The following is a 24,764-nucleotide window of genomic DNA, read 5'->3' as shown; positions in this document are numbered from 1 at the left end:
TAACTAACTAACTAACTAACTAACTAACTAACTAACTAACTAACTAATTAATTAATTTTTACCCACAGTGAGTTCTGGGTTAGTAGTTTCTCTGTGCTATAGCTTATACTGTTAATCCCACAGGATGAGAATAAGGACCACTACCACCATTTTTGTGCTAAATATGAAGCAAGGTTTATTAAATACTGGCCAGGAAGATGGATAGTGGCCAGGTCCATAGCTGCGATTCCCAGAGAATGATCAAGAATTACATTAGCCAGGTGCTTAAAAAGGCAAAACCCACAAGGCTACATACTTCCTGCCTTCATCCAATTGGAGGCAAGCATGCATCCTCACGTACTTCCTGCATATGTACCTTCCCCCTACGTGTGTCAAGCACATCCTGTGCAGTTGGGGTGGCCGACCTTGTTTTCAGAAGTGGAAACATGTGGCTTGTTATCATACATGAACAACAGCTCCCAGCCTTCCAGGAAGTATCTGTCTTTAGGCAAGTGGGCTTTACAGGTTAGAGGCACTTTGTTTTCTAGATATCTTAAGCACAGTAATGTAAACTTAAAGCATAACTTTAAGTTTCACTCACGGTATGTGAAGGTTCACATGTGTGCACATGTGTGTATAAAGGTTTGCATGTGTGTGTATGTGTGCCAAATGTTAGCTATGCTCGTTAACCATCTGGAGACAGCTCACAGAGGGCCTCTACAAGAGCAGAATGGGCATTTAATTGCTGAGCCATCTCTCTAGTCCCTGGAGTTGTTTTTGTTTCTCTTTGTTTCCGTTTCTTTTGAGACCAGCTTAGGCTGGCTTCCAGCTCATGATTCTGCTGCCTCTGTTTCTTGAAATACTCAGGTTACAGGTATGTGCCATCATACCCATCTTGAAAACACCCCTCCCCTCGTTTTAGATTTTTTTATTTCTATTTTAAGTGTATGGGTGTTTTGTCTGCATATATGTATGTGTACCATGAGTGTACAGAGCCGGATCCCCTGGAACCAGAATTACAGACAGTTGCCCGCTGTTGTGTAGGTGTTGGAAACCATACCTGGATCCTCTGGAACACTGGAACAGCAGTGTTTTTTGTTTTGTTTTTTGAAGTGTTTCTCTGGGTGTAGTACTGGAACTTGATTTGTAGACAAGGCAAAGAGATCTCTCTGCCTCTGCCTCCCAAGTGCTGGGATTAAAGGCGTGAACTACCATGCCTGGCACTAATTCCAGTATTTCCTCCCTCCTTTCCTCTCCCCATCACCGCCTAAAGCTAGTTCCTCTGTAGTGGTAAGATGTCGGCAAACAGAATTGAGGACAGCTTTTCCAGACCCAGAGAGATGTCTCTCTCATCACATCTATCAGGTGATTTCAGGCTTTCCTCTGATTGGACCAACTGATCATGTGCTTGCTTGTTTTGCTGAACTTGGGATCAAATGCTGTCTTTATGAAAGCTAAGCAAATGCTCTACCTCGGCGTCATGCCCTTTCCTTTTCCCCAGCCCTCTTCTTCCTTCTTCCTCTTGTGCATGCGTGTGTGTGTGTGTGTGTGTGTGTGTGTGTGTGTGTGTGTATGTTTTGTTTTCTGGTTTTTTGTTTTGTTTTGAGGTAGAGTTTTCTCAGTATAGCCTTGGCAATCCTGGAACTTGCTCTGTAAACCACCAGGCTGGCCTGGAATTCAGAGATCCAATGCCTCTGCCTCCAGAGTGTTGAGATTAAAGGCGTGAGCTACCACCACTGGCCCTTCCCCTTTCTTATTTGAGGCAGAATCACACTTTACAGCCTAGGCAGATCAGGCTGACCTTAAATTTAAGATGCTCTTGTGTGTAAGCACCAGTGCTTACTGACCAGGCCAACGTTGCCTGGTATGACCAGTGAGAAATGAATCTTGACCAGGCACAGGTTGAGGGGTCACAGCAAGACTGAGGCTGTGATAAGTTTATTGCAAGTAATCAGACTCCTTATATGCTTATCAGAAACAAAACATAATGGCACTTGAGAGGAAGAATACAATGGTGGTTGCTAAGATACAATGATGTTTGCACAGTATACAGGGTATACAAGATTAATGTCTAGGCCCAATTGTCCTGTCAAGTTTCTATATTGTTTGTTGACTTCTAAGGGGCAGAAATGTCTTATTTAGCGTTTTATTTCTATGAAGAGACATCATGACCATGGCAACTCTTATAACGGAAACCATTTAATTGGGGCTGGCTTACAGTTCAGAGGTTATCATCATGGCGGGAAACATGGCAACATGCAGACAGACAGACAGACATGGTGAAGGAGAAGAAGCTGAGAGTTCTTTATCTTGATCCAAAGGTAGTAAGGAGAGACCCTGTCACACTGAGGGTAGCTTGAGCCAAGGAGACCTCAACGTGATGCACTTCCTCCGACAAGGCCACACCTACTCCAGCAAGGCCACGCCTCCTAATAGTGCCACTCTCTATGGGCCAAGCATTCAACTTGTGAGTTCATGGAGGCCATTCCTATTCAAAAAACTACAACAGAGAAACAGAGGTAGCCTGGATGCTTCATTACCCAGGGAGTGCCTCAGCTGTGAAAGGCACACAGAGCCCCAGGAGCCACAGACTCCAACCTGAACAAACTATGACACATGTCCCTTAAGGCTGCTAGAGCAGGCCAACTCCATGATTGCCCGAACTCTTCCTCAGCCTCCTGGGATTACAGGCATACATAACTGTATCTGATCAATCATCTGTGTTTTAACAATGCATAGATTGGCTTAGGTCAGTACATTCTGGTCCCCCAAACAAATAATGTTTCCTTTACTGGCGATGGGGGGATGAAAAAATTACAGCAAGAGCCCCTGGGTGTTCACTGATGGAGTGGAATGCAAAGGATGCTGAGATTCCTTAAAAAAAAAAAAAAAAAAAAAAAAAAAAAGACCACAGGATGTATGTCACGCGCCTTCAGTGCTCATTCTCAAATAGGACTCTAGAGGGAGAATCGTTATCGGTAAGGAAAAATGCTTATCATCTTTTGTTTTACATTTTTGGACAAGCATGTTACTCGAACAACTTCAAAGAGAAAGGCGATGCATCTGCGGAAGAGCTGGTAACGAACGCTTGTGGGTTTCAGACAGAGGTGTTGGCAAACCGGAAGTATTGGCCGAGCCTTACAGAAGCTCCTAACTGCCTTTCTCTCTCGCCCCTGTTAAAACACTGCAGTTGTTTCTATGTGCAACAGGGCTTTAAAGCCACCAGGGCCAGTGGTGTGAATTTCCCCTGTAATAGTGTGGGGAAGCCATTTCAGCTTTCTTCAGAGACACATTTCCGGAGCCAGAAAAGGACACGGAAGCCATGGGCATCATCAGAGGGACGCCTGCACACAGAAGTGAAGGAGCGGCTCGAGTTCCTCCGCTTCCTGGGACAGAAGGTGCGGAGCGTTCTTTGAGGGAGTGCCCTGGCTTTTCTCAGACGTCGGAAGTGGCCCTCAAACCTGATGGCTCAGGGAACTTGGTTCCAACTGTGAGGCATTGGCCTTTGGAAGTTCTTCCTAGGACTTGCTGCTGTTTCCAACACCTCTTCCTGGAAAACATAACTCACTAGTGGTTGGACCCGCAGAAAGGATCCCTGGTGGTGAGGTAAGGTGAAGGTGTCTCCGGTCTGGTCCGGTACCGAAGTCTAATTTTGATTTCTACTTGAAGCTGAATTTCAGCTCTAATATTTTCAGCGCTGACCAGACCCTTCTGGAGTCCTCTCACTGAGCCGAACTGGCATTTTCGTGTCATTTTGAAAGTTGTACTTGCCAAAAGGATTGAAATGCCCTGAGCTGACCACTAAAGGCACAGTGGTGTCAGTAGGAGAATCCATGTAGAGGAGGAGATGAGGCAGGAGGTTAAAGGACCACGTTCATGTTCCCTGTTAATGTATCCACCATGCCCGAGTGGAAATGCCACCAGAGAGAACACCTTGTCTGCCTTGTTGGATGCTGTATTTATAGCATCTAAAATAGCCATAAGTGCTGAGTGGTGGTGGTGCGCTCCTTTAATCCCAGCACTTGGGATGCAGAGGCAGGTGGATTTCCTAGTTTGAGGCTAGCCTGGTCTACAAAGTGAGTTCCAGGACAGCCAGGGCTACACAACTGTCTCAGAAAATGGAACCAAACCAAATCAAACCTCTGTCAGGAGAGAGGGAGTGATGTTGTAAAGAGACCAAGGCAGGGGCTGCCATCTGTGGAAGGGCCTATGTCAGCTTCTCCAGTCCCCCTGGCACACCTGCGGTGGGATCCTGCCCTTTGCAGGCATTTCTTTATCCACCCCTTAGCTGATTGGTGGGCACCTAGGTGGAAGGTGCTGGTGGCCATGTACCAGGATAGGTGCTCTGAGCCACACCTCTAGGGTGCTCACTATAGTGATCCATGCTCCCTCTCCATCCAGTATCTTGGCTGTTTTAAATCAACACAGGGGCACAGGCATTTCTGCAGTATGCTGACTTAGAGGGCATTTGGAGATGCATTTGCTAATTGACTGTTTTTGTTTTGTTTTGTTTTTGCTGTTGTTATTGTTTGTTTGTTTGTTTGTAGACACAGAATTTCACTTTACCCAGGTTTGCTTCCATCTTGCTGTGTAGTTGAGGACAACCTTGACCATAAGATCTTCCTGCCTCCATCTCCCAGGTGCTGGGGTTACAAGCGCATATTTTGTGTAGCACAAGGGCTGGAGCCCAGGACGTTGTGTCCACTTGACAAGAGGCCTACCGCCTGAGCTACACACTCAGTCTTTCAGTTCTTTATATCATTTAGACAGACATCGCTGGCCAGATGTCCGGTGGGACTTTTGCAGAAGAGTGGCTGGTCCTGATTTTGTCAGGGAATTTATGTTTGTAGATGTAAGAATTCAGTAAAGTCTTTTGGCTCCAAAGTCTTATTTCAAATCTGAAGCTTTGGGCTGGAAGGCAGCAGGTGTTCCTTATTATAAATTTTCAGAAAAAGGACAAGGCCCCCAAGAACTCCACTAAGTAGGTTACTAGATGAGGCTGATTATTTGGGTCTGATTGTCAGAGCTCTTGATATGCAAATGCATCTCTGAGATGGAATGCAAATCAAGGCCCCAGAAATCGCTGATCTTCCTGAGGTCTCATAATAAAAGCAACAAAGCCTTCCTTCCTTTATCCTGTGGATTTCCAACTCCACTCCACAGTGTGCTAAGTCGCTTGCTCTGGTGGTGTCTACACAGCCCGTCCCCCTTTTGCTGAGCTGCCTGTCTGCAGGCGCGTGAATGTCAGCCCAGTGCAGGAGGGTGGGGCATCTCATCTGGTCTCCACTTCAGACTGGTCCTGGTCTTAATTTTACGCATGCGCGTCTCCTTCTCGCTTACAAAATGGCTTTGAACCCTGAGATGGTGGCTCATTGTCTTCTGAAAGTGGCAGGTGTGGCTCCACTCAGCCCCGGCTGTCTTAGTTTGCTTGGAATCTGCATTATTTTTTCCTGCTTTGTCCGCTCCTGCCCTGCTTCACTCTAGACATCACCCTTGAAAGGCTTGATTCAAATCTCCCTTCCCCAGGAAGCGTTTTCCGATCAGGACGCTCGCTTTGATTTCCCACACTGCCCCTGGTTTTCTTACTGAGTTAGTAAACAAGTAAAGCTACACAGGGTGCCCGTGGTGCCTCATTATTTAATTAAACCGGAATTTGAACAATAAGTTTCTGTTGGACGGCGACTGTTTTTACCATCTGTTCGCACACTGTTTAGGACCAGCGCTCACTCAGTAAAGGCCGGTTGAGAACAATGACAGAACGGCGTGTCACGTTGATTCATGTGCTAAACATATCGGACAAGTGAAGAAACCTGTTCCCGCTTGGTCTCACCAACAGTAGTTCCCAGAAGCTATTTGGGATTAGGGGCGGGGGGATGGGCAGCTCAGCCTTGGTGGCGGTTGCAACTGCATTGATTTAGGTGGAAGAGCTGGCGGGGGTGGAGGGGGGCACGGGGCTGGTGGTGAGAACAGTCTGGAGAATTTCATTCTGCAGAGTGTACAGTCTTGAAACACAGTCGGCTAAAGCCCCATCCTGGCAGGCCTGTGGTAGACATGGGATACCCCAGGCTAGTACTTGGAGGCCTGCTTGAGTAGGAAGGAGGATACTAACAGTAGGAAGGAGATGGCTGGGATTCTAGGCAAAATGAAGGATGGCAAACAGGGCCAAATACCAGAGAATTCAGGGGGGTTCCCCTGGCCGTGGTGAGCGTGTGTGTGTGTGTGTGTGTGTGTGTGTGTGTGTGTGTACGTGTGTGTACACGTGTATTTTTAGGAAGGCTTGACCACTGTCAACTTGGCCAGTAGTAGCCTTCCTGTGTCTGGCACTCAGAAGCTGGTTACAGGATATGAGAGAGAGAGAGCTTGGTCAGACAGAGCTTGCTCTGGGCTAGACAGACCGGGTTCTGTTCAGATGGGCAAGGAAAGGCCTGGGGACAGTGGACTCATGCAGGAGGTTCTGAAGTAGAGGCGGGACTGATGCAGTGGGGCCACGCTCAGAGGTGGCCCTTAGAGATGAGTGAGGATGCCTCCACAGGGGAAGAAAGGCTGTGGAGCTCAGCTTGGTCCTGCTGCGTAGTTCTGAGGTCAGAGCCGAGGACGCCAGTCTCCAAAGCTGCGGATGTGGTTCAGGCGATTCCTCTGTCTCAGGGTGCAGTGCTGTTCTAACTCACAGGGGATTCCCTTTCAGACTTTTTCTTTCTTTTTTTTTTTTCCAGACATGGTTTCTTTGTGTAGCCCTGGCTGTCCTGGAGCTCGATCTGTAGAGCAAGCTGGCCTTGAACTCAGAGGTCCACCTCCCTCTGCTCTGGAGCACTGGAATTAAAGGCGAGCACCGCTGCCACCTGGCTGGACTTCTACTTCTGTAGAGGTTTCCAAAGGAGAGTTGTGGATGTGTGTGTGTGTGTGTGTGTGTGTGTGTGTGTGATCCCTGGGAGTAGACAATAAAGAAGGAAGCTCTATGTTTATTTATTTACTTAAGACAAAGTTTTACTCTATAGCCCAGGCTGGCCTTCGATTTGAGTTTCTCCTGCCTCAGCTTTTTAAGTGCTAGAACTATTGGTATATATCATCACACCCAACCTAATACTGAGGGACCGGGGGTAGGCTTTTTTTTTCTTTAAATTTTTTTGTTTTGTTTTTCAAGATAGGCTTTTTTTTCCCCCTCCTGTATAACCTTGAACTGGACTCCCTTTGTAGACCAGGCAGCCCTCACACTCACAGAGATCCATCTGCCTCTGCCTCCGGAGTGATGGGATTAAAGGCGTGTGTGTTGTTGCCATTGAACCCAGCCTTTGTGTAGGGCACTGGTTCTCAGTCTTCATGACGCTGTGAGCCTTTAATACGGCTCCTCATGTTGTGCTGACCCCCAGCCATAAGATTATTTTCCCTGCTACTTCATTATAGATGGTTATGAGCCACCACTTGGTTGCTGGGACTTGAACTCAAGACCCATGGAAGAGCAGACAGTGCTCTTAACCACTGAGCCATCTCTCCAGCTCGCTGCTACTTCATAACTGTAATTTTGCTGATGTTATGAATCATAACATAAATGTCTGTGTTGTCCAATGGTCTTAGGTGACTCCTGTGAAAGGGCTGAGAGCCACAGGCTGTGAACCACTGGTGTAAGACTTTGATTGAAAAGTTCGATGTTGAAAAAAAAAAAAAGCTTGAAGCTGGGCATGGTGGCACACTCCTTTAATCCCAGCACTTGGGAGGTAGAACAGAAGGATATCTGTGAATTCAAGACCAGCCTGGTCTACCTAGTGGTTGAGCTGTCAGAAGAAGCAACTGGGTGGCTTTAAACAACAAAGATTCTGCTCTTTGGAGTAACCCCAGACTTAATGGGGGTGTGTTAGCTAGGACTGGGGATTTGCCTTGTGTTAAACCTAAAACTTGAATTATTCATTTCCTCTGAGAAGGTCAAAGACTATAGCTGGGAATCCCTGCCTGGCATCCAAGCAATGACACATGCTTACACTGATGGAGAGAAAATGGCATATTCTCCATTGATGGGGATGGGGGAAAAAGCCAAAATATTTAAAAAATTATTTCATTTTTATTATTTTGTGTGTGGGTTTTGCCTGCCTGTATGTATGTGCATTATGTGTGTGCAGTGACCTCAGAGACCAGAAGAGGGCATTGGATCCCCTGGGACTGGAGTTACGAACGGATGTAAGCTGTCTGGTAGGTGCTGGGAACGGAACCTTGGCTCTCTGGAAGAATAGCCAGGGCTCTTAACCAGTGAGGTATCACTCTGGCACCACCAGAGTGCTCTTAAGGGGTAAGAGGACAGTGTGATGGGTCTGGCCTTGGGGACATTGGAAAAGACTGTGCCATAGGCTTCCTGCTCAAAGCGAGGGGCTGTCAGATAAAAGAGGTTGGAAGGGCCTGTTGGGAGGAGAGGGTGGGGTGGAGTAAGGCACATCGGTCAGAGACAAGGGTCCAGACAGGCGTGCTCTGATGGAGGTGCTGAGAAGGTGTTAAAGACAAAGAGTCATCAACAAGTTTTCTACCTCACACACAAACACTCGCCTTTGCTACGGGTAGCCGTTTCCCACCTTCCAACCCTAGAGGACTCACAGGCAATCTAGAAGCACAGGAACCAACTAGCAATGTAACAGGAAAGCAAAAACAGGGACTACCTGGGAGAAGAAAATAACTCAGTCAGAGGGTAGGGTGTTGTCTTAGGGTTTCTACTGCTGCAATGAAATACCACGACAAAATCAAGTCAGGGAGGAAAAGGGTTATTTGGCTTATACACATCAGTTCATCACTGAGAGAGGTTAGAACATGAACTCAAACAGGGCAGGGACCTGAAGGCAGGACCATGGAGGGGTGCTGCTTACTGGCTTGCATCTCATGGCCTGCTTAGCTGCTTTCTTATAGAACCCAGGACCACCAGCCCAGGGATGTCACCACCTACAATGGGCTGGGAACTTCAATATTAGTCATTAATTAATAAAATACCCTACAGGCTTACCCAAAGCCCGATCTTATGGAGGCATTTTCTCAGATGAGGCTCTCTCCTCTCTGATGACTCTAGCTTGTGCCAAATTGACATAAAACATAAAACTAGCCAGGATAGGTATGAGGATGCTATGATGAAGTCCAGCCTAATACAATGAGAAAGGAACCTGTCAGCAAGCTTAATACCATCCACAACCTTAATAATGTAATTGTTCTAATAGAGGTGACATACCCATGTAACATATTCATGGGGTGAGAACACAGGTCACTGATAGATTAGCCTTGCATGCCTAGGGCCCTACATTTGAATCTCAGCACTACAAAAACAGACAAAATAACAATAGTTTCATGGATTTTTTATAGTAAGAAAACAAAAGAAAGTCTTAAGTTTCTGACCATTAAATAAAGGATATATCTTAAGGAAAGTGGGATATTATCCTAACTCTCATGTTTACTAAACCGAAATCATTCTTTAGTGGTAAAACCAATCAACAATAAAAACCAATTGTATTATTGGAGAGTGACTAAACAGTATGGAGCTTCTTCAAAAAACGTCAACATAGAAACTACCAAATGATTTAGCAATCTTGCTTCTGGACACGGATCCAAAGCACAACATTAAAGAAATCCCAGCCCAGTCCTCTCTACCGAGGCATCATTTCCAGTAGACAGCAGATTAAGCTGAGCATGTTCTCCACAGGCTCATGTACAGAGACACTTGGTTGTCAGCTGGCAATGATGCTTTGGGGAATTGTGTCACCTTGGGATGTGGGACGTAGCTGAGGGAAACAGCCACTGGGGAGGAGGGTGCTGATTGCAGAAACACAGCTTTCATCTCAAAGGGAATATGAAATAATTCTGGAGGGACGTTTGAGTGAACAAACTAGGAGCACAGACTTAGGTCACCCCAAAATCTCATGTTCCTATGTAGCAACAGTTTCGTGAAATTTTTTTTTTTTTTACAACAAGGAAACAGAATAAAGTCATAAATCAAGGCAGTTTTTCAACACATTGTGGGGCTGGCTACAGCTAAGTGAAGCTTCTCCTATAGACTTCTCCCAGAGGCTATCTCATGACATTCTTCAGGCTAGAGGAAGCGAGGGCATTGTCAGTGTATTCCAAAAACCTTTACCTCATAGTCATGGGCTATTAGGTCAAACACAGAGGTGGGTGATGCATGGCCCTGAAGAAGGTCTAAGATGGTCCAAGGTAAGTTTTCCCTGGACTTGGAACACTACAGCTCTCCATCATTATGCGAATTCCAACCAATCAGTCATCCTTATGGAATATAACACACAGGACCTTAAAATTTGTAGTTTAGTGGGGCAGTGGTGGCGCACACCTTTAGTCCCAGCACTCAGGAGCAGAGGCAGGCGGATCTCTGTGAATTTGAGGCCAGCCTGGTCTACAGAGGGAGTCCAGGACACGTAGAAACCCTGTCTCAAAACAAACAGACAAACAAAACAACAACAAAACCAGTTTAAAACAAAACAACAAAAGATGTGATTTAGTAGTTATTTCCGGGTCCGCTGAGACGTAAACAAGCGTCTTCATGCTTCGGCCACCGCGATGAGCGGTCCTTATGCCGTGCCTCCCCTGCCAGGATGCACTGTGGCCTCAAACCAAGAGGCAAATGCTTCCTCATTTACTCTGCTTCCTGTTAGGTGTGTCAGCACAGGAAACTGCCAGAGAAGTGGGGTCCATGATGAGGTACCTGATTGGGGGGGTTATAGCCATTAGGAAAAGCCCCGTGGGAGGAATGGGAAGAGTTTGGCCCTGTAGGCTACAGTAGCCCAAAGTCCAATGGGCTGTTCTAGTGGGAGACTAACAATACGGATGTAATAGGGAAGGCCAGGTTCATGAGGTTTCAGACAGACTCCGCAGGACCCGGGGCAGAGGTCATTTATGTTGCACTAGGCATAGAGTCCATCTTTAGCCCACATCTGAAAATCTGAGCGAGACTGAGCTTTTGAATAATAATGTTTAGTGAAGAAAATTTAGAGAAGACAGTGTAACATCTGGGCTGTAGAATGGTCATTGCTCGCTGTGCTTTCCCTGATTAAAACTGTGACAGGAATGTGAAGTTTGAGGAGGAAAGGACCCTGAAGCCCGTTTAAGTTGAGGGCAGGGCAGGTGTAGGTAAAGAAATTGCAATTGTTAAAGGAATTGGCAGCATTAAAGAGAAACCTCACACTTTGCATGAGGACAACAGGAAAAGTACTTTGAGGGCAAGAAGCTCCCCATGGAAAGCTCCAGAATATAACAATGTAAATTCATTTGAAAAAGAGAGTGTGTCTAAAATGACAGGGCCGTAAGGAAACCCTGTTGAAAAATGGATGCCTAACGGTCTTCTAAATTCAGTCATGAAGCCACAGAAAGGCTGTGGTAGTTGCTCAAGGGGGACAGGCCGCAGCTTCAGCTGACAGCAGCTTGGCACCATCTGTGTGGTGCTGACTCTGCAAGTATGCAACATGCAGGGGCAAGGGAGCCATGAATGCGTGCGTCAGTGTTCCCAGTAAGCTACTGAAGCCAGGCAGTGTGTAAGGGCGTCATGAGCGTGCCCTGTCAGAGACAGAGGTGAACATAGTTATGTCTTTCTACAACACAAGACTTTATTGAATGATGACAAATTCACAAGCTACAACAGCTTCATTGGCAGCAACCTGTCAATAGGAACACCTCCCTTAATAACCCAGGCCAACCAAGGCACACAGGTGTTCTTTATTCCAACATTAATTATTAACCCGTACATCACACATTAAGCGTATACAGAACATATATCCGTATCTGCATCCCGATTTCTAGATATGTATGTTACAGAGTAGCTACAAAAAGTTAAGGCAGTGGAGGCTTGAGAAACCAGAGCTGAAAGACTGCTGGAAAGTCACAGGAGTCTGCAGGGTGAGTCACCAAGTGAGCTGGTGAAGTCACTGTTGGAGCAGTTGGCTGCAGGGTTGGGGCTGAGCTGTGGAGTTGAGTTCAATTGTAGAGCCAAGAAGGCAGGACTAGGTCCAGATGATTGGGTGAGCAGATGCATTGAACAGTTGGATCAATAAGAAGATGGTAGGTGGAAATTTGAGTAATCTCTGGCAACAGCGGGGACCAACCTGAATTGAAGGCCTTGGGACATTCAGTAATTCTCCACTTCTTGATCTCTAGATGAACAGACCAAGTGGTTAGATGATAGATTGGTGGCCATCACCATCACCATGCTAGGTGTCCTCTTTTTAGGGCATGGATGAGGAGTCACAGGCTTCCCTCAGACTGTTGTGTCTGATATCTTAGGCCTAGTTTTCCTGATGTGATTTTAATTTGCTCATAAGCTTCTACAGTCTCAGTTCACCCTAATCCTTTTTTATCCCAAGAGAAAGTAATTCATCAGTTTGTGTTGTATAGGTGGTACCAAAGAGATGGGGCTGTTCACATGTCCAATCAGGTGCAGAGTCAGCCTACATCTGGAAACAGAATCAAAAGCTGCTTGTAAAAAGAAGTCTCTCAGCCAGACAATGATGGTGCACATCTTTAATCCCAGCACTTAGGAGGCAGAAGCAGACGAATGTCTGAGTTCAAGGCCAGCCTGGTCTACAGAGCTAGTTTTAGGGCAGCCAGGGCTACACAGAGAAAACCCTGTCTCAAAAAACACACAAACAAAAAACAATCCCCCCGAAAGAAGTCTCTGAAGGCAAGACACATTTAGAAAACAACAACAAAACCCTAACATAAGACAGAGTAACCTCCGTGCACCCTTGTTTTGACATTGGGTCATATGTCTGGAATATGAATGGAATTCATAGAACACTTGAGCCTGCAGCGCATGAAGCTGTAAAGATGAAGTCTATATTTTAATGAGGATCAGAAATATGGAAGTTTACCAAGGGAAGCTGCAGCCACTGGAAATGGCCTAAGAGAGAAACTACAATTGCTGCAGGCAACAGAGCTGGAGGACCGGGCTGTGCAAGCCTTTTGGAGCACAGATGATGCCATCATCAGTTCCAGATGCCAAATATGGACCCACAGTTTTTTTTTTTTTTAAATTAATTAATTAATTATTTATGTATTTTATTTTTTGTGTGTGTCCTGTTGGGTTTCAGTTTTAATTTGGTCTGATATTTTCTGGCTGTGTCTATTCCTTCCTTTTGTAATGGGGCTGTTTGTTCTGTGTCATTGTATGCCGGAAAGAAGTAAATTTCCTTTTGTTTTTTTTAGGGGTTGATATAAGAGATTGCCTTGGATCTCAGAAGAAACTTTGGACCTTTAAACTGTTAGGACTATGGGAAGTTTTAAACTGAATGCATTTGCATTATCAGATGACAATGTACCAATGGAAGCTACAACAGAATGTTATTATTTGGTTGTAAAATGTCTGCCAATGGCTCATGCCAAAGGCATTGAATGCTGGCTCTCCAGTTAGTGGTGTTGTAGGAGGTTATGGAACCTTTGGGAAGTGGGATCTAGCTGGAGTAAATGAGTCACTGGGGGATGAGCCTTGAGGTTTATAGGTTGGTCCCACTTCTGGTGTCTCTCTGCTTTCTTAGACAAACAAGATAAGAACAAGCAGCCTCATATTCCTGCCACCATAGCTGTGACTCGCTTCCACCAGTAAACCTTTGCTGCATCAACGGACCATACACTTAGACTGTGAGTCAGACTAAATCCCTCCTCTCTTAAGTTGCTTCTTGTCAGATAGTCTGTCATATGGAGAGAAAGTAACACAAGAAGGAATTAACTCAAATATCCCCGACAGAGCTTGCAAAATAGCTCAGTGTGGCCAACAGCAAACGAGACCTTTTGCCATCTTAGGGAGTTCTCCCTTGCACGTGCCTAAGTATGACCATTTGGTGCGTTGGTTTTTGTCACTCTTACTTTTACGATGATCTTGCTTCTGTTTTTGTTGACTCTCACTTTCTGTATGTTTGATGACAGCCACTGAGAGCAATCCCGCTTCCTTAAAAGGACCCACTAGTTCTTCCTATTTACTGCTGGATTTTGATACCTACTTCCTCCATGTCTGCAGGGACCCACAGTGCCCTCTAGTGGCGGGGAGGTGTTCTATAGTCTTGGGAGGCACTCCAGGGCTTCAAATTCTTATATAGACTAGCCATGCCACCTGTTCAAATTAGAAGGAATTCCTGCCTTCCTGTGACCATCTGGGGAACAAACACGAGCCTGGCTTGAGGACTGGTCCACCACTGGATGAGCGCGTGGGAGAACGTAAGTAGGCAAGGTGATAGGCTCAAACATCCTGTGCCCTGGCCATCTCTGCCTCCAGAAGCATGTCCTTTGGTGTCATTCTTGGTGGTTTGTTCTATGACCTAACTGCTGGACCACTTTCCTTCCTGGATCCTTCTCCTCCTCCCGACACAAAGGAAGGGATTCCTTGGATTTCTGTCCTTAGCTGTAGTCTGTCTGGATGGTCAGAGTCACTCTCCAGCTGAGGTTTCTACCTGTGTCCTCAGCTTTAGCGTGTCTCACCTCTCCTCAGCTTTCCTGCATGTTCTAATGCTCAGCACTGTCTCCTCTAGGGCTCCCGAGGTGTACCTCAAACTCATTCTGTTAAACTGCATCCCATCTTCCTACTGCACCCTGATCTTTCTTTGGAACTTCCATTTTACATAACATGCTCCATGCACCACAAACCTGAGACTCCATCCTGCTTCTATCATCTCTCTCATCTCCCATGTCCACCCCTTCCTCAGTCTTATGGATACTCATGTTAAGCTTATTTAATTTTTTTCCTACTCCAGCAAAGTTTACCAAATACACCAAATAGGTTGTATTAGAATGGGGGTCATTATTTGTTCTTTTAAAAATGGCCTTACATGAGAAGTGCAGAAGGGTGCCATTTAGCTTCATGAAGGGTCTTCAAGGAGGAGAGCAAAGCTGCTCTTGCCTAGAAACACAGACCCAATTTTCTTCTGTAAAAAGGAACCAAACTAAGCCATTGGAGCAAAGCTTCCATTTTGAATAAAGTTCAAATTCTGAAGACCTCCCTGGGTAACTGACTTTTTTTCTTTGTGTGTGTGTTTTGTTTTTCGAGACAGGGTTTCTCTGTGTAGCTTTAGCTGTTCTGGACTCACTTTGTAGACCAGGCTGGCCTCAAACTCACAGTGATCTGTCTGCCTCTCCCTGGTAGCTGACATCTTGCTTGGCAGAGAGAAACATGTACACGCGTGTGGTGGTTTGAATAGGGTTGGACCCCGTAGATGCATGTGTTTGAATCCTTGGCCCATAGGGCGCAACACTATTAGGGCGTGTGGTCTTATTGGAAGAGTTGTGGCCATGTTAGAGGAAGTGTGTCACTGTGGAGGCGGGGCTTTGAGGTCCTAAATGCTCAAGCTATGTGCAGTGTAAAACACATTCAGTCTCCTCTTGGCTGCCTTTGGATCAAGATGTAGGACTCTCAGCTCCTCCTCCAGCACCAGGTCTGCCTGCATGCTGCCATGCTCCCTACCATGATAATAATGGACTAAACCTCTAAAACTGAAAGCCAACCTTAAGTAAATGTTGTCCTTTGTAAGAGTTGCCATGATCATGGTGTCTCTTCACAGCAGTAAAACCCTAACTAAGATAATGGTCACTGACATCCTGGTTGGTAAGTTGCGCTGCCACAGTTGAATAAACCAACCAATGAGGTCAGGGTAAGTGTACCACAAAGAAATGTTTCTAGGAAAATCCCCTATACCTAAATCCTGATTGGTGGGAAAATGTAACTGTACCGTGGCACATGTTTGTGGTTTTCCAGCTTAAAAGCACTGTAACATTCTGGCTAGGGACAGGGAGAGGGAGGGGGTCTGTTCTGCATCCCTGACGGATCAGTAGCGGCTTGATTACAATAAAGTTTTGTTATCTGCACTGACCTGGTGCTTGCATTGTGTTGAATCTAAGTGGACCCCACAACACTTCTCATCAAAGCAAAGGCTCATAAGCAATCGGCGTTACTGTCCAGAAAGTGCTGATCTCCTCGCCCTGAAATCTTACATCCCTGTGATAGTTAATGTTGCCAATTTGACAGGCTCTGCAGTCACCCAGAAGAAAACCAGAAGGTACACCCCTGAGGGCTCATTTCCCTCTGGGCATGCTTGTGAGGGATTATGTAATTAGTTTAATTAAGGCGGGAAGACCCAACCAAGAGGTAAGAGCACCACCTCCTGGGCTGGGTCCTGTGCTGTGTAAAGACAGAAGGGCTATTTCCACCCTCCATGTCCTGGGAGTCAGGCATATGCCATTATTTGTCTAATTACAGGGAGGCTGGTGGGTAGGAAGAGCTCAAGCGCTTGGAGTCCCCACCTAAACAAATTAGAGCCTAGTGCAAACAGCAAAATCAGCAGAGATGTTTTAGCTATATAAGATCATCACCTAATCTCTCACTAAGGACTTTCTACCCTGACCTATCGAACTGGCTGCTTTTGTGTCAACTTGACATAAGCTGGAGTCACCAGAGAGGAAGGAGCCTCAGTTGAGGAAATGCCTCCATGAGATCCAGCTGTCAGGCATTTTCTCAATTAGTGATTAATGGGGGAGGGCCAGGCCATGGTGGGTGGTGCCGTCCCTGAGGCGGTTCTGTAAAAAACCAGGCTGAGCAAGCCAGGAAAAGCAAGCCAGTAAGCAGTACTTCTTCATGGCGTCTGCATCAGCTCCTGCCTCCAGGTTTCTGCCCTGTTTAAGTTCCTGTTCTGTTTCTTTCAGTAATGAACAGTGCTGTGATGTGTAAGCTGAACAAACTTTCTCCCCTGGCTTGCTTTATGGTCATGGTGTTTCACTGTGACAACAGAAGCCCAAACTAAGACACCTATCAAAAGCGTTTCTCAGTCTTACTTTCACCTCAGCCTGTAGACGTCATGGGCTCATGCACCTGCAGGGGTTCCCAGGAGCTGGTGACGGAGTGTATTCTTGAATTCTTTGATCAAAAATACTGGTTTAAATCATCCTGTGTAAAGTATTGCTCTTAAAGTGTCTACCTCTTCCCCTGACTACACCTATTTTTATGGATCTGTGTATCTTCTAGGAGAAGAAGACATGATATCAAACTACCGCTTGGTTCAAAGAAAGTTCTCTTCCCTGGCTCTAATATCCCAGGGAGCTTTTGTAGACTCATATGAGGAAGCAGGTTTCAGCAGAGTGTGGTGGTACATGCTTTTTATCCCAGCAATAAGGAGGTGGAGGCAGAGGCATTCAGCTCTCTGTTAGTTTGAGGCCAGCTTGGTCTACAAAGTGAGACCCTGTCTCCAAATAGAGAGAGAGAGAGATGGACAGATGAATGAATGAATGAATGAATGAATGAATGAATGAATGAATGAGGCAGGTTTCAATGACTTGGACTTTAAAGTAATCAGTGAATAGGTTAAATTGTGGTCTCTCTCTGAGAAACCCAGCAGACAAAATGTTTCAATGGTTAAGCATTCACACCAGCCCGATAATACTGCAGATTACAAATGATGTGAAGATCTGAGTCTTACATTCTCAGTGGCTATGCATCCCAGTGACATGTGACCTATGTGGAAGTCTGAGTGGACATCTCTCCCTGAAGTCTATAAGAAGGCTGTGTCCCCTTTCCAGTTTGTTATCAGCACTCAGTCTTAGAGAGACTATGAGCTGTACTAATTCTGCTCATCATGTTTTTATCCTGCTTGGTGCCTCCCTCCACTTGGGAGAATCTCCTTCACAGATGGAGAGGGAGCTGCACAGCTCTTCAGAGGAGCCAGTGGCGTGGCACCGCAGGACACATCTTCCAGGTCAGCACCAGCTCTAAGACGCATCTCTCGGAACCTTCCTCTCCAGGAGCACTATCCTCCCAAAGGCAAATGAGTTTTCCTCAAGGAAAAATTTTATGTGTGTACATCTTATCAGAAAGGTAGACAGGTATGGGAAGGGTCAGAAGAGAACCACGCCTTTGATTGCTGGGTGATTTTTCTTGTTGCTACGACTACACACCTGACCAAAAGTGGAGTAAGAGAGGAACAGTTTATTTTTGGCTCCTGGTTTGAAGGTATAGCCCATTACAGAAGAGAAGGCATGGTAATAGGAGGCTGAGGCTGCTGGCCACATGGCATCTACAGGAGAAAGAGAGAGAGACAGAGAGAGAGAGAGAGAGAGGGAGATGCAGAGATATTTTGTATGATAACAGATATTGATATTATGGGGGCCATGGTGTAGTGTGCTGTGGTTGGGGTTAGTTTGACTTGTGATGGTTGACCTTTATTCTCAGCTGACTGGGGTTTGAATCACCTGGGAGGCATATTTCCGGGCGTATCTGTGGGGGCGTATCCAGAGATATTTAAGTGAGGAAAGAAGACCCCCTGCACGTGGGGGGCACCAGTCCGTGGTCTGAGGTGACTGCATACAAGGAAGAAGACGTGAGAGTACCAACATTCATCTTTCTGACTAATCTCCTCTTTCAAGTACCAATACAGTGCCCCTCTCATACAGCGACATGTAGTTTCATATACATCCTACACTCAACATCTATTTATCTTGGTGGATGTTCTGAAGGTGTCCTGGAGGCATGGGAAGCGTAGTGTCAAAGGCATCCGGCTCCTGCTCTCATTTACTCCAGAGCCAGCAGGTAGACAATGAGTGATAAATGCGCTTTGCATCAGAAGACAGAGATGGCTGTGAGTTTACTGTTACCTGAACACCGCCTGGAAAGTCTGCTCCACTGGCTCCCGTTAAAGTGAGAAAGCAGTAAAATCATGGGGTGGGGTGGGGGATCTAAGTTTAAGCTGAAGATCATTCATTATTCCATGCTTTTTAGCTATTCCATATTCATAGCTGTGTTTTCAACTTTGAGTCCTTAAAATAACTTCATTCTTCCTCAAACCACAACTCTGAGGTCTATCCTGACTGCTCTTTATTGTTCCCACCTCAAGGAAGCCAACATTCAAAGAAAATCTAGTTTCATTTTCAACAGGGTATCAAGATAGGAACAAAGAAAAGAAAAAGAAAAACTAACAGTGGGGGTGGGAGATGGAAGATTGATTTTAATTATTGCCAGCCAACTGAGATTCCTAAAATAAAATGCTGTACATGTAAAATCAGTTACATGATGAGAACTTACGAGAAGCTGGGCCACACTCACCTTTTAGGTCCTGCTACGTTTTTTTGAAGGGTTAGGTAGAAACTTTTTCTGAAAGATAGAAGATCCAAGTGTGTGGTTACAGAATGTGGTGTTGAGTCTGGTATTTCTAATCTCCTCCTAAGGGTTCCTGCCAGAGTGGCGCACACCTTTAATCCTGGCACTGGGGAGGCAGAGGCAGTTGAATCTCTGACAGCCAAAGCTACACAAAGAAACCCTGTCTTGAAAAACAGGTTTTTTTCTCAGGATGTTTGCACTGTGTCTTGCAGACTCTGACCAATGTCAAGAAAGTCCTCCTTAGAACCTTCTCCCTTTTTTGGAGCATCTTGATGTAATAGGCCCCCAGTCTTGATATAACAGGCCTCCAAATCTTACCACAACTGACTTCATGATGGAACTATCATTCAGGCCATAAGACTCTGCACATAGGCAGCACCACCAGCCAAAATGAAAACAAAGACTTAATTCATCAAAGTCCATAGTTATGGGAAAAATCTCTAAATGAACTGCCTTGCTTTTTGGCTTCTGTAGTTTTGCTTCTGGCTAACTGTTCTTGTCAAGCCAGAACATGATTTTGTGCTTAAAAGCTCATCCTGAGAAAGGCTCAGTGCTAGTTGCTGCCAGCTAATAACAGACTTAATATTGGCTTAAACCATGTCCAAATAGTCTTCTTTGGTGGGTACTTCACAACATTGAGAAGTTTCCCCTCACAATCTCTCTGTTCCCATCTGAGGCACTCCAGCTTGACTTCCCACACCAGAACTATCCTGTCATCACAGGCTGGTTGTATGTATACTGGATGTCAGATACTCTAATCAATGGACCACATAAAGATAGAAAACCCTAGGGGGTAGATAGAGAAGGATGCTCCTGGGAAAGCCAATCTCAAACAGTATAAGAAGGCCATACCTGGATCAGGAATTTCAGGGTCCTAGTGTGGCAACGCACACTCAATTTCCAGTTCTTTGATTTTTCATAGCCTCCCAGGATTTCAAATTCAGGGGGTGTGAGCCATAACCCATCCGCTGTCCGTATGGACACCACAGAAATTCCTGTAGGACCAGAGCAAGTTGATTCAGAGCCTGCTGTGACCCTAGAGCTCGGATTCATGACCCCCCATGAAGCTGAACCTAGAGCCACTCAACTGTACTCAAAGCCAGTAGCAGAGGAGTCAGGGCCACCTCTGGCTTCAGGGGCCCCCAGCTCAGCCCTGGGATTCCCTGACAGGGCTTTCACGAAGCCATGTATATTTCGTTCATTGTCATGCATGAAGAAAATGACAGTTGCCGCCAGTGCACACCTTTTTTGCAACTTCTTCAGAGTCACCTAGAAAAGCACAACAAGAAAGCTGACTCTACAGCGTGAGTTGGGGCTCTCAGGCTGGAGAACAACCAGAGGCTCAGGTGCCCAGGCAAGGTGGAATCCTCACTTAGAGTGGAGACTGCAGCCACTGCCTGCAACTCAGGATTTTGTGACATCATTTTCTATCCAATCTAAAGGGACTGTTGAACAGAAGTTTGCTCATCCCTACAGTCATAGTAGACACCATCAAACATAAGTGAAATGTTATCCAGCGGAGAAAGAGATTATGTTAAAAAGCCAGTTCTATGTTCCACATCTTCCCTATCATGAAAGTGTAAAGCAAAAATCACAATGACACTGTTTCACATCTACCAGGATGACCATAATAATAGTAATCAAAAAAAAAAAAAAAAAAAAAAAAAAAAAAAAAAAAAAAAAAAAAAAGAAAAAAAAAAAAAAAAAAAAAAAAAAAAAAAAAAAAAAAAAAAAAAAACAGTAACAAGAAATAGCAGCTAGGGACGGAGGGACGTTTGGGTGCTGCTTAATTGCTGGGGATTGAAAATAGTGTGGCCACCATAAAAGCATCTCAGTGATTCCTTCCATATGACCCAGCAATTCTGTATGTGTGTGCCTCCAACTGAGTGTGTATGTCCACACACATGTTGTACATGAATTCTCAAAGCAGCATTAGTCATTATAACCAATGGTACAAATGATCCAAATTGATGAATGATTACAGATAATGTGATACATCCTGTACCGGCTGGTTTTACGTCAGTTTGACACATGCTAGTGTCACCAGAGAGGAAGGGGCCTCAGTTGAGGAGATGCCTCGGTCAGATCCAGCTGTAAGGTACTTTCTTACTTAGTGACCAATGTGGGAGGGCCCAGCCCATTGTGGGCGGTGCCGTCCCGCCATGGTCCTGGGTTCTGTAAGAAAGCAGGCTGAGCAAGCCAGTCAGCAGCAGCCTTCCACAGCCTTTTCCTCAACTCCTGTCTCCAGGATCCTCTCCCGTTTGAGCTCTTGAACCGACTTCCTTTGTGATGAACAGCAATTGGGAAGTGTAAGCTGAATCAACAATTTCCTCCCCAACTTGTTTTTTGGTCATGATGTTTTATCAAAGTAATAGAAATCCTAACCAAGACATAGCCATACAATGGAATATCATGTTATTTGACAGTTACAAACATGTGTTACATAAACTACACAGATGAAGTTTGAAACCATCATGCTAAGTGAAAGAAGGCAGTCACAAGTGGTACCCATTGTAGGAAGATTTATAGAACAGGAATTAGGTGGGCTATTGCGGGGGGGGGGGGTGAAGCGGGAATGAGCATGGATTTACCAATATAAACGGAGAGAAAAATGGTGTTTCTGATGCACCAAAGAAGAAAGCCCATTGATCTGGTAAACTGTATGGCTGTTTGGGTTTTTTGTTTGTTTGTTTGTTTGTTTGTTTGTTTTCCAAGACAAGGTTCTTTTGTGTGGCCCTGGCTGTCCTGGAACTCACCCTAAAGACTAGGCTCGCCTCAGACTCAGAGATCTCAATATATAAACCAGGCTGGCCTCTAACTCACAGAAAGCTCCCTCTCCCTGCCCCCCAAATGCTGGGATTAAGGGCATGTACCACCACACTTTTGGTTTGTTAGTATCTTTTTAAATGGAGAAATCTTAGGCACAGAAAGTCCCCACCTCCGGAGAATAAGACCATCACATTTGGCAGGGTCCAGGCAAGAAGTTGGTTCTCTGCTTCTCTGTCCTGTGGTCATCTGTCTCACCATAATAAGTGCATTGCCCTGGCGCTAATGACCCAGGGATGTGAAGGCAGAGGCTGACAGCCTCTTCCCATTTAAGTCTGGCTAGAAAGAAAATATACGATAGTTTCCACCGGTGGATGGGAGTTCATGGGCTTCTCCCTGCTTCTCTGGGCAGCTCATGGCTACATCCATGTTGTGAGCATCTATTAGGCATGATTTTTTTCAAGTGTAAAAATGGCAGGGTAGGATCCCTTCCTCTTTTCAAGCTACACCCCCCCCCCAATTCCTTAAGTGTGGTAGCCTATTTGGAGTTAATAGCCAAATTGGAGTGCATATCTGAGCAGTAGAATTTGGCCTCTTGGCCCTGGCTCTAATCTAAAGCTTGGTGTCTCAGAGACTGACCCTGGCAGTCCTACAGCAGAGGGCTCTGACCCTGAGAACGAGATAATAAATTCCGTGCAACCATGGTAACCAGACAGCAGGTTCTGTGTAACCTTGAATGAGCCCTCGTATGTTTTGGCCAAGTAAAGTTGCCTCCATGAGAAACTGCTTGTACTTTCCTGCTATTTAAGTGTTAACCTGACTTTCAGTAAACGACACCTTGATCAGAACCTAGACTTGGTGTCCTTCTTTGTGTTGCCCTGCTCCCTTTTTCCCCAGCCTTCACTCAGGTGCTATTCAGGTGTCACTGCAGGTCGGTGACACTTAAGTAATTCCATTACTTAATTCCATTAATTAATTCATATTCTTTTCTTTAGAAGTTGCAGAGTAAAAACCATGAAACCCACCTTGTATGAATTTCTTCTTATATAACACCCCTTCTGCACCACCACACCTCACAGGAAGCTGGTCAGCATTGAAACACAAAGCTTCAGTACGGGATATTCTTGGGGCTGAAATAGAAGATTTCTTCTGTCTCTCTTTGCAGGTATGTATGACCCCTCCTCCCTCAGTCATTCTTGTAAAGGTAGAAAGGCACTTGGGAAATTCTGACTCACAAATCTACAGCTTTGAAGTCTTTTCTTAAAGTAGATCACTGGATACATAATGACAGACTGTCCACCCCAGTGTCAATTTATGAAAAAAAAAAAAGAGAGAGAGAAACCCCAGGATGCTTTAGTAGAGAAATCTGACATCAGGGAAACTCTCCATAGTGGTTCTGACAGAATCTTAGTAGCCATGTTATTTTGCTGCTGATAGTAGCCAATGATAAGACCATTTGCACACTGACTGGGCAAGCAGGGAGATGATACAGATGCGCTGGGTAGTTTTGTGTTGACTTGACAGAAGCTGAAGTCATCGGACAGGAGGGAACTCCATAAAATTGTCTTGTAGGCAAGTCTGTAGGGCATTTTCTTTTCTTTTTCTTTCTTTTTTTTTTTTTTTTTTTTCGATAATGTGGTTTAATCTGCCAAATATACAAGTTGAATTTGAGGAGCATGTCTTGTCTGGGTGATACAGGGAGCAGTTTCTTGAAATGGTTGATGGCAGGATGGTGGGCCCCAGCCCTGACCGGGCATGGGCATTTTCTTAATTAGTGATTGATGGGCAGGACCTAGCCCATTGTGGGTGGTGCCATAGAAAAGCATGCCCTGTTCATGCCCTGTTTGAGTTCTTGCCTTGACTTCCTTCCATGATAAGCAGTGGAAGTGCAAACCAAATAAACCCCTTTCTCTCCAATTTGCTTTTTGGTCATGGTGTTTTATCGCAGCAAGAGAAACCCTGACTCAGACAATGGGCAGCCCAGCAGAGTCGGCCAAGATCATGTCTTCTTTATGTCTGCCCTGCTTCATTCCTCCCTCACAACAGCGTTTTGTGTCTGTAGCTGATACAGAAACCCAGAAAGTTCTAGAATAACCTGAAAATTATACGGGAAAGGGAGAGCTGCAACTCCACAAAAGTAGAGATGAAAATTCCTCGGGGCTGGGGCCTGGAGACGTGGCTCAGAGCTTACAAATCCTGAGTTTGATTCCCAGCAACCACATGGTGGCTCATAACCATATATAATGAGATCTGGTGCCCTCTTCTGGCAGGTAGGTGTACATGCAGGCAGAACATTATATACATAATAAATAAATAAATAAATAAAAATTCCTTGAGGAAATTGCAGGAAGATAAGAAGCTAAGTTTGCCCTTCCTGTCATCAGAGACCTTGATTTAGTGGTGGTAGTAGTGGGGTGGAGGGTGAGGTGGGCTGTCTGTGATGCTGAGAATAAGTTTGAGAAGTAGCTGATCAATCCTGCATTGGAATGAGGATGATTGACATAAATCACCCACTTATATTAGAAATAAAGAAATTGAGGTAAGAGACAAGGGTCAGCGGCTGGCTCTTTGATCATCTTCCCTTGAGGGGTGTGTGTGTGCAGCCTTACCAGGCCACAGAAGAAGACAATGCAGCCAATCCTGATGAGACCTAATAGGCTAGGGTCAGATGGATGGGGCGGAGGACCTCCCCTATAGTGGAGTGGGGGAGGGACATGGGAGGAGAAGAGGGAGGGGGAAGGGCAGGATTGGGAGAGTATGAGGGAGGGGGCTACAGCTGGGATACAAAGTGAATAAATTGTAATATAAAGAAAGGAAGGAAAAAAGGAAGGAAGGAAGGAAGGAAGGAAGGAAGGAAGAAAGAAAGAAAGAAAGAAAGAAAGAAAGAAAGAAAGAAAGAAAGAAAGAAAGAAAGAAAGAAAGAAAG

General features: G+C 45.4%; 1 protein-coding gene across 4 annotated transcripts in view; it reads right to left on the bottom strand.

Annotated features, from left to right (window-relative positions):
* Nucleotides 1-11,647: 11,647 nt before the first annotated feature.
* LOC129683848 (nuclear autoantigen Sp-100-like) overlaps nt 11,648-24,764 on the bottom strand; it is a 42,871-nt gene continuing 29,754 nt past the window's right edge. For 3 of the 4 annotated variants that reach the window (XM_055616828.1, XM_055616830.1, XM_055616831.1), the window contains exons 10-13: nt 22,864-22,968; nt 19,925-20,067; nt 19,019-19,066; nt 11,648-12,098 (exon numbers count right to left, since the gene is read on the bottom strand). In XM_055616828.1, coding sequence (XP_055472803.1) covers nt 19,022-19,066; nt 19,925-20,067; nt 22,864-22,968 — 293 coding nt within the window. In that variant the 3' untranslated portion in view covers nt 11,648-12,098; nt 19,019-19,021. Of the gene's footprint in view, nt 12,399-19,018; nt 19,067-19,924; nt 20,068-22,863; nt 22,969-24,764 lie in introns of all 4 variants that reach the window. The other variant, XM_055616829.1, reaches the window with a different exon arrangement.

Source organism: Psammomys obesus, unplaced genomic scaffold (assembly GCF_907164565.1).
Source record: "Psammomys obesus unplaced genomic scaffold, mPsaObe1.curated_primary_1811, whole genome shotgun sequence".
Taxonomy (NCBI): Eukaryota; Metazoa; Chordata; class Mammalia; order Rodentia; family Muridae; genus Psammomys; species Psammomys obesus.
Note: the sequence above shows the minus strand (reverse complement) of the source record. Positions and strands in the feature narration are given on the sequence as shown.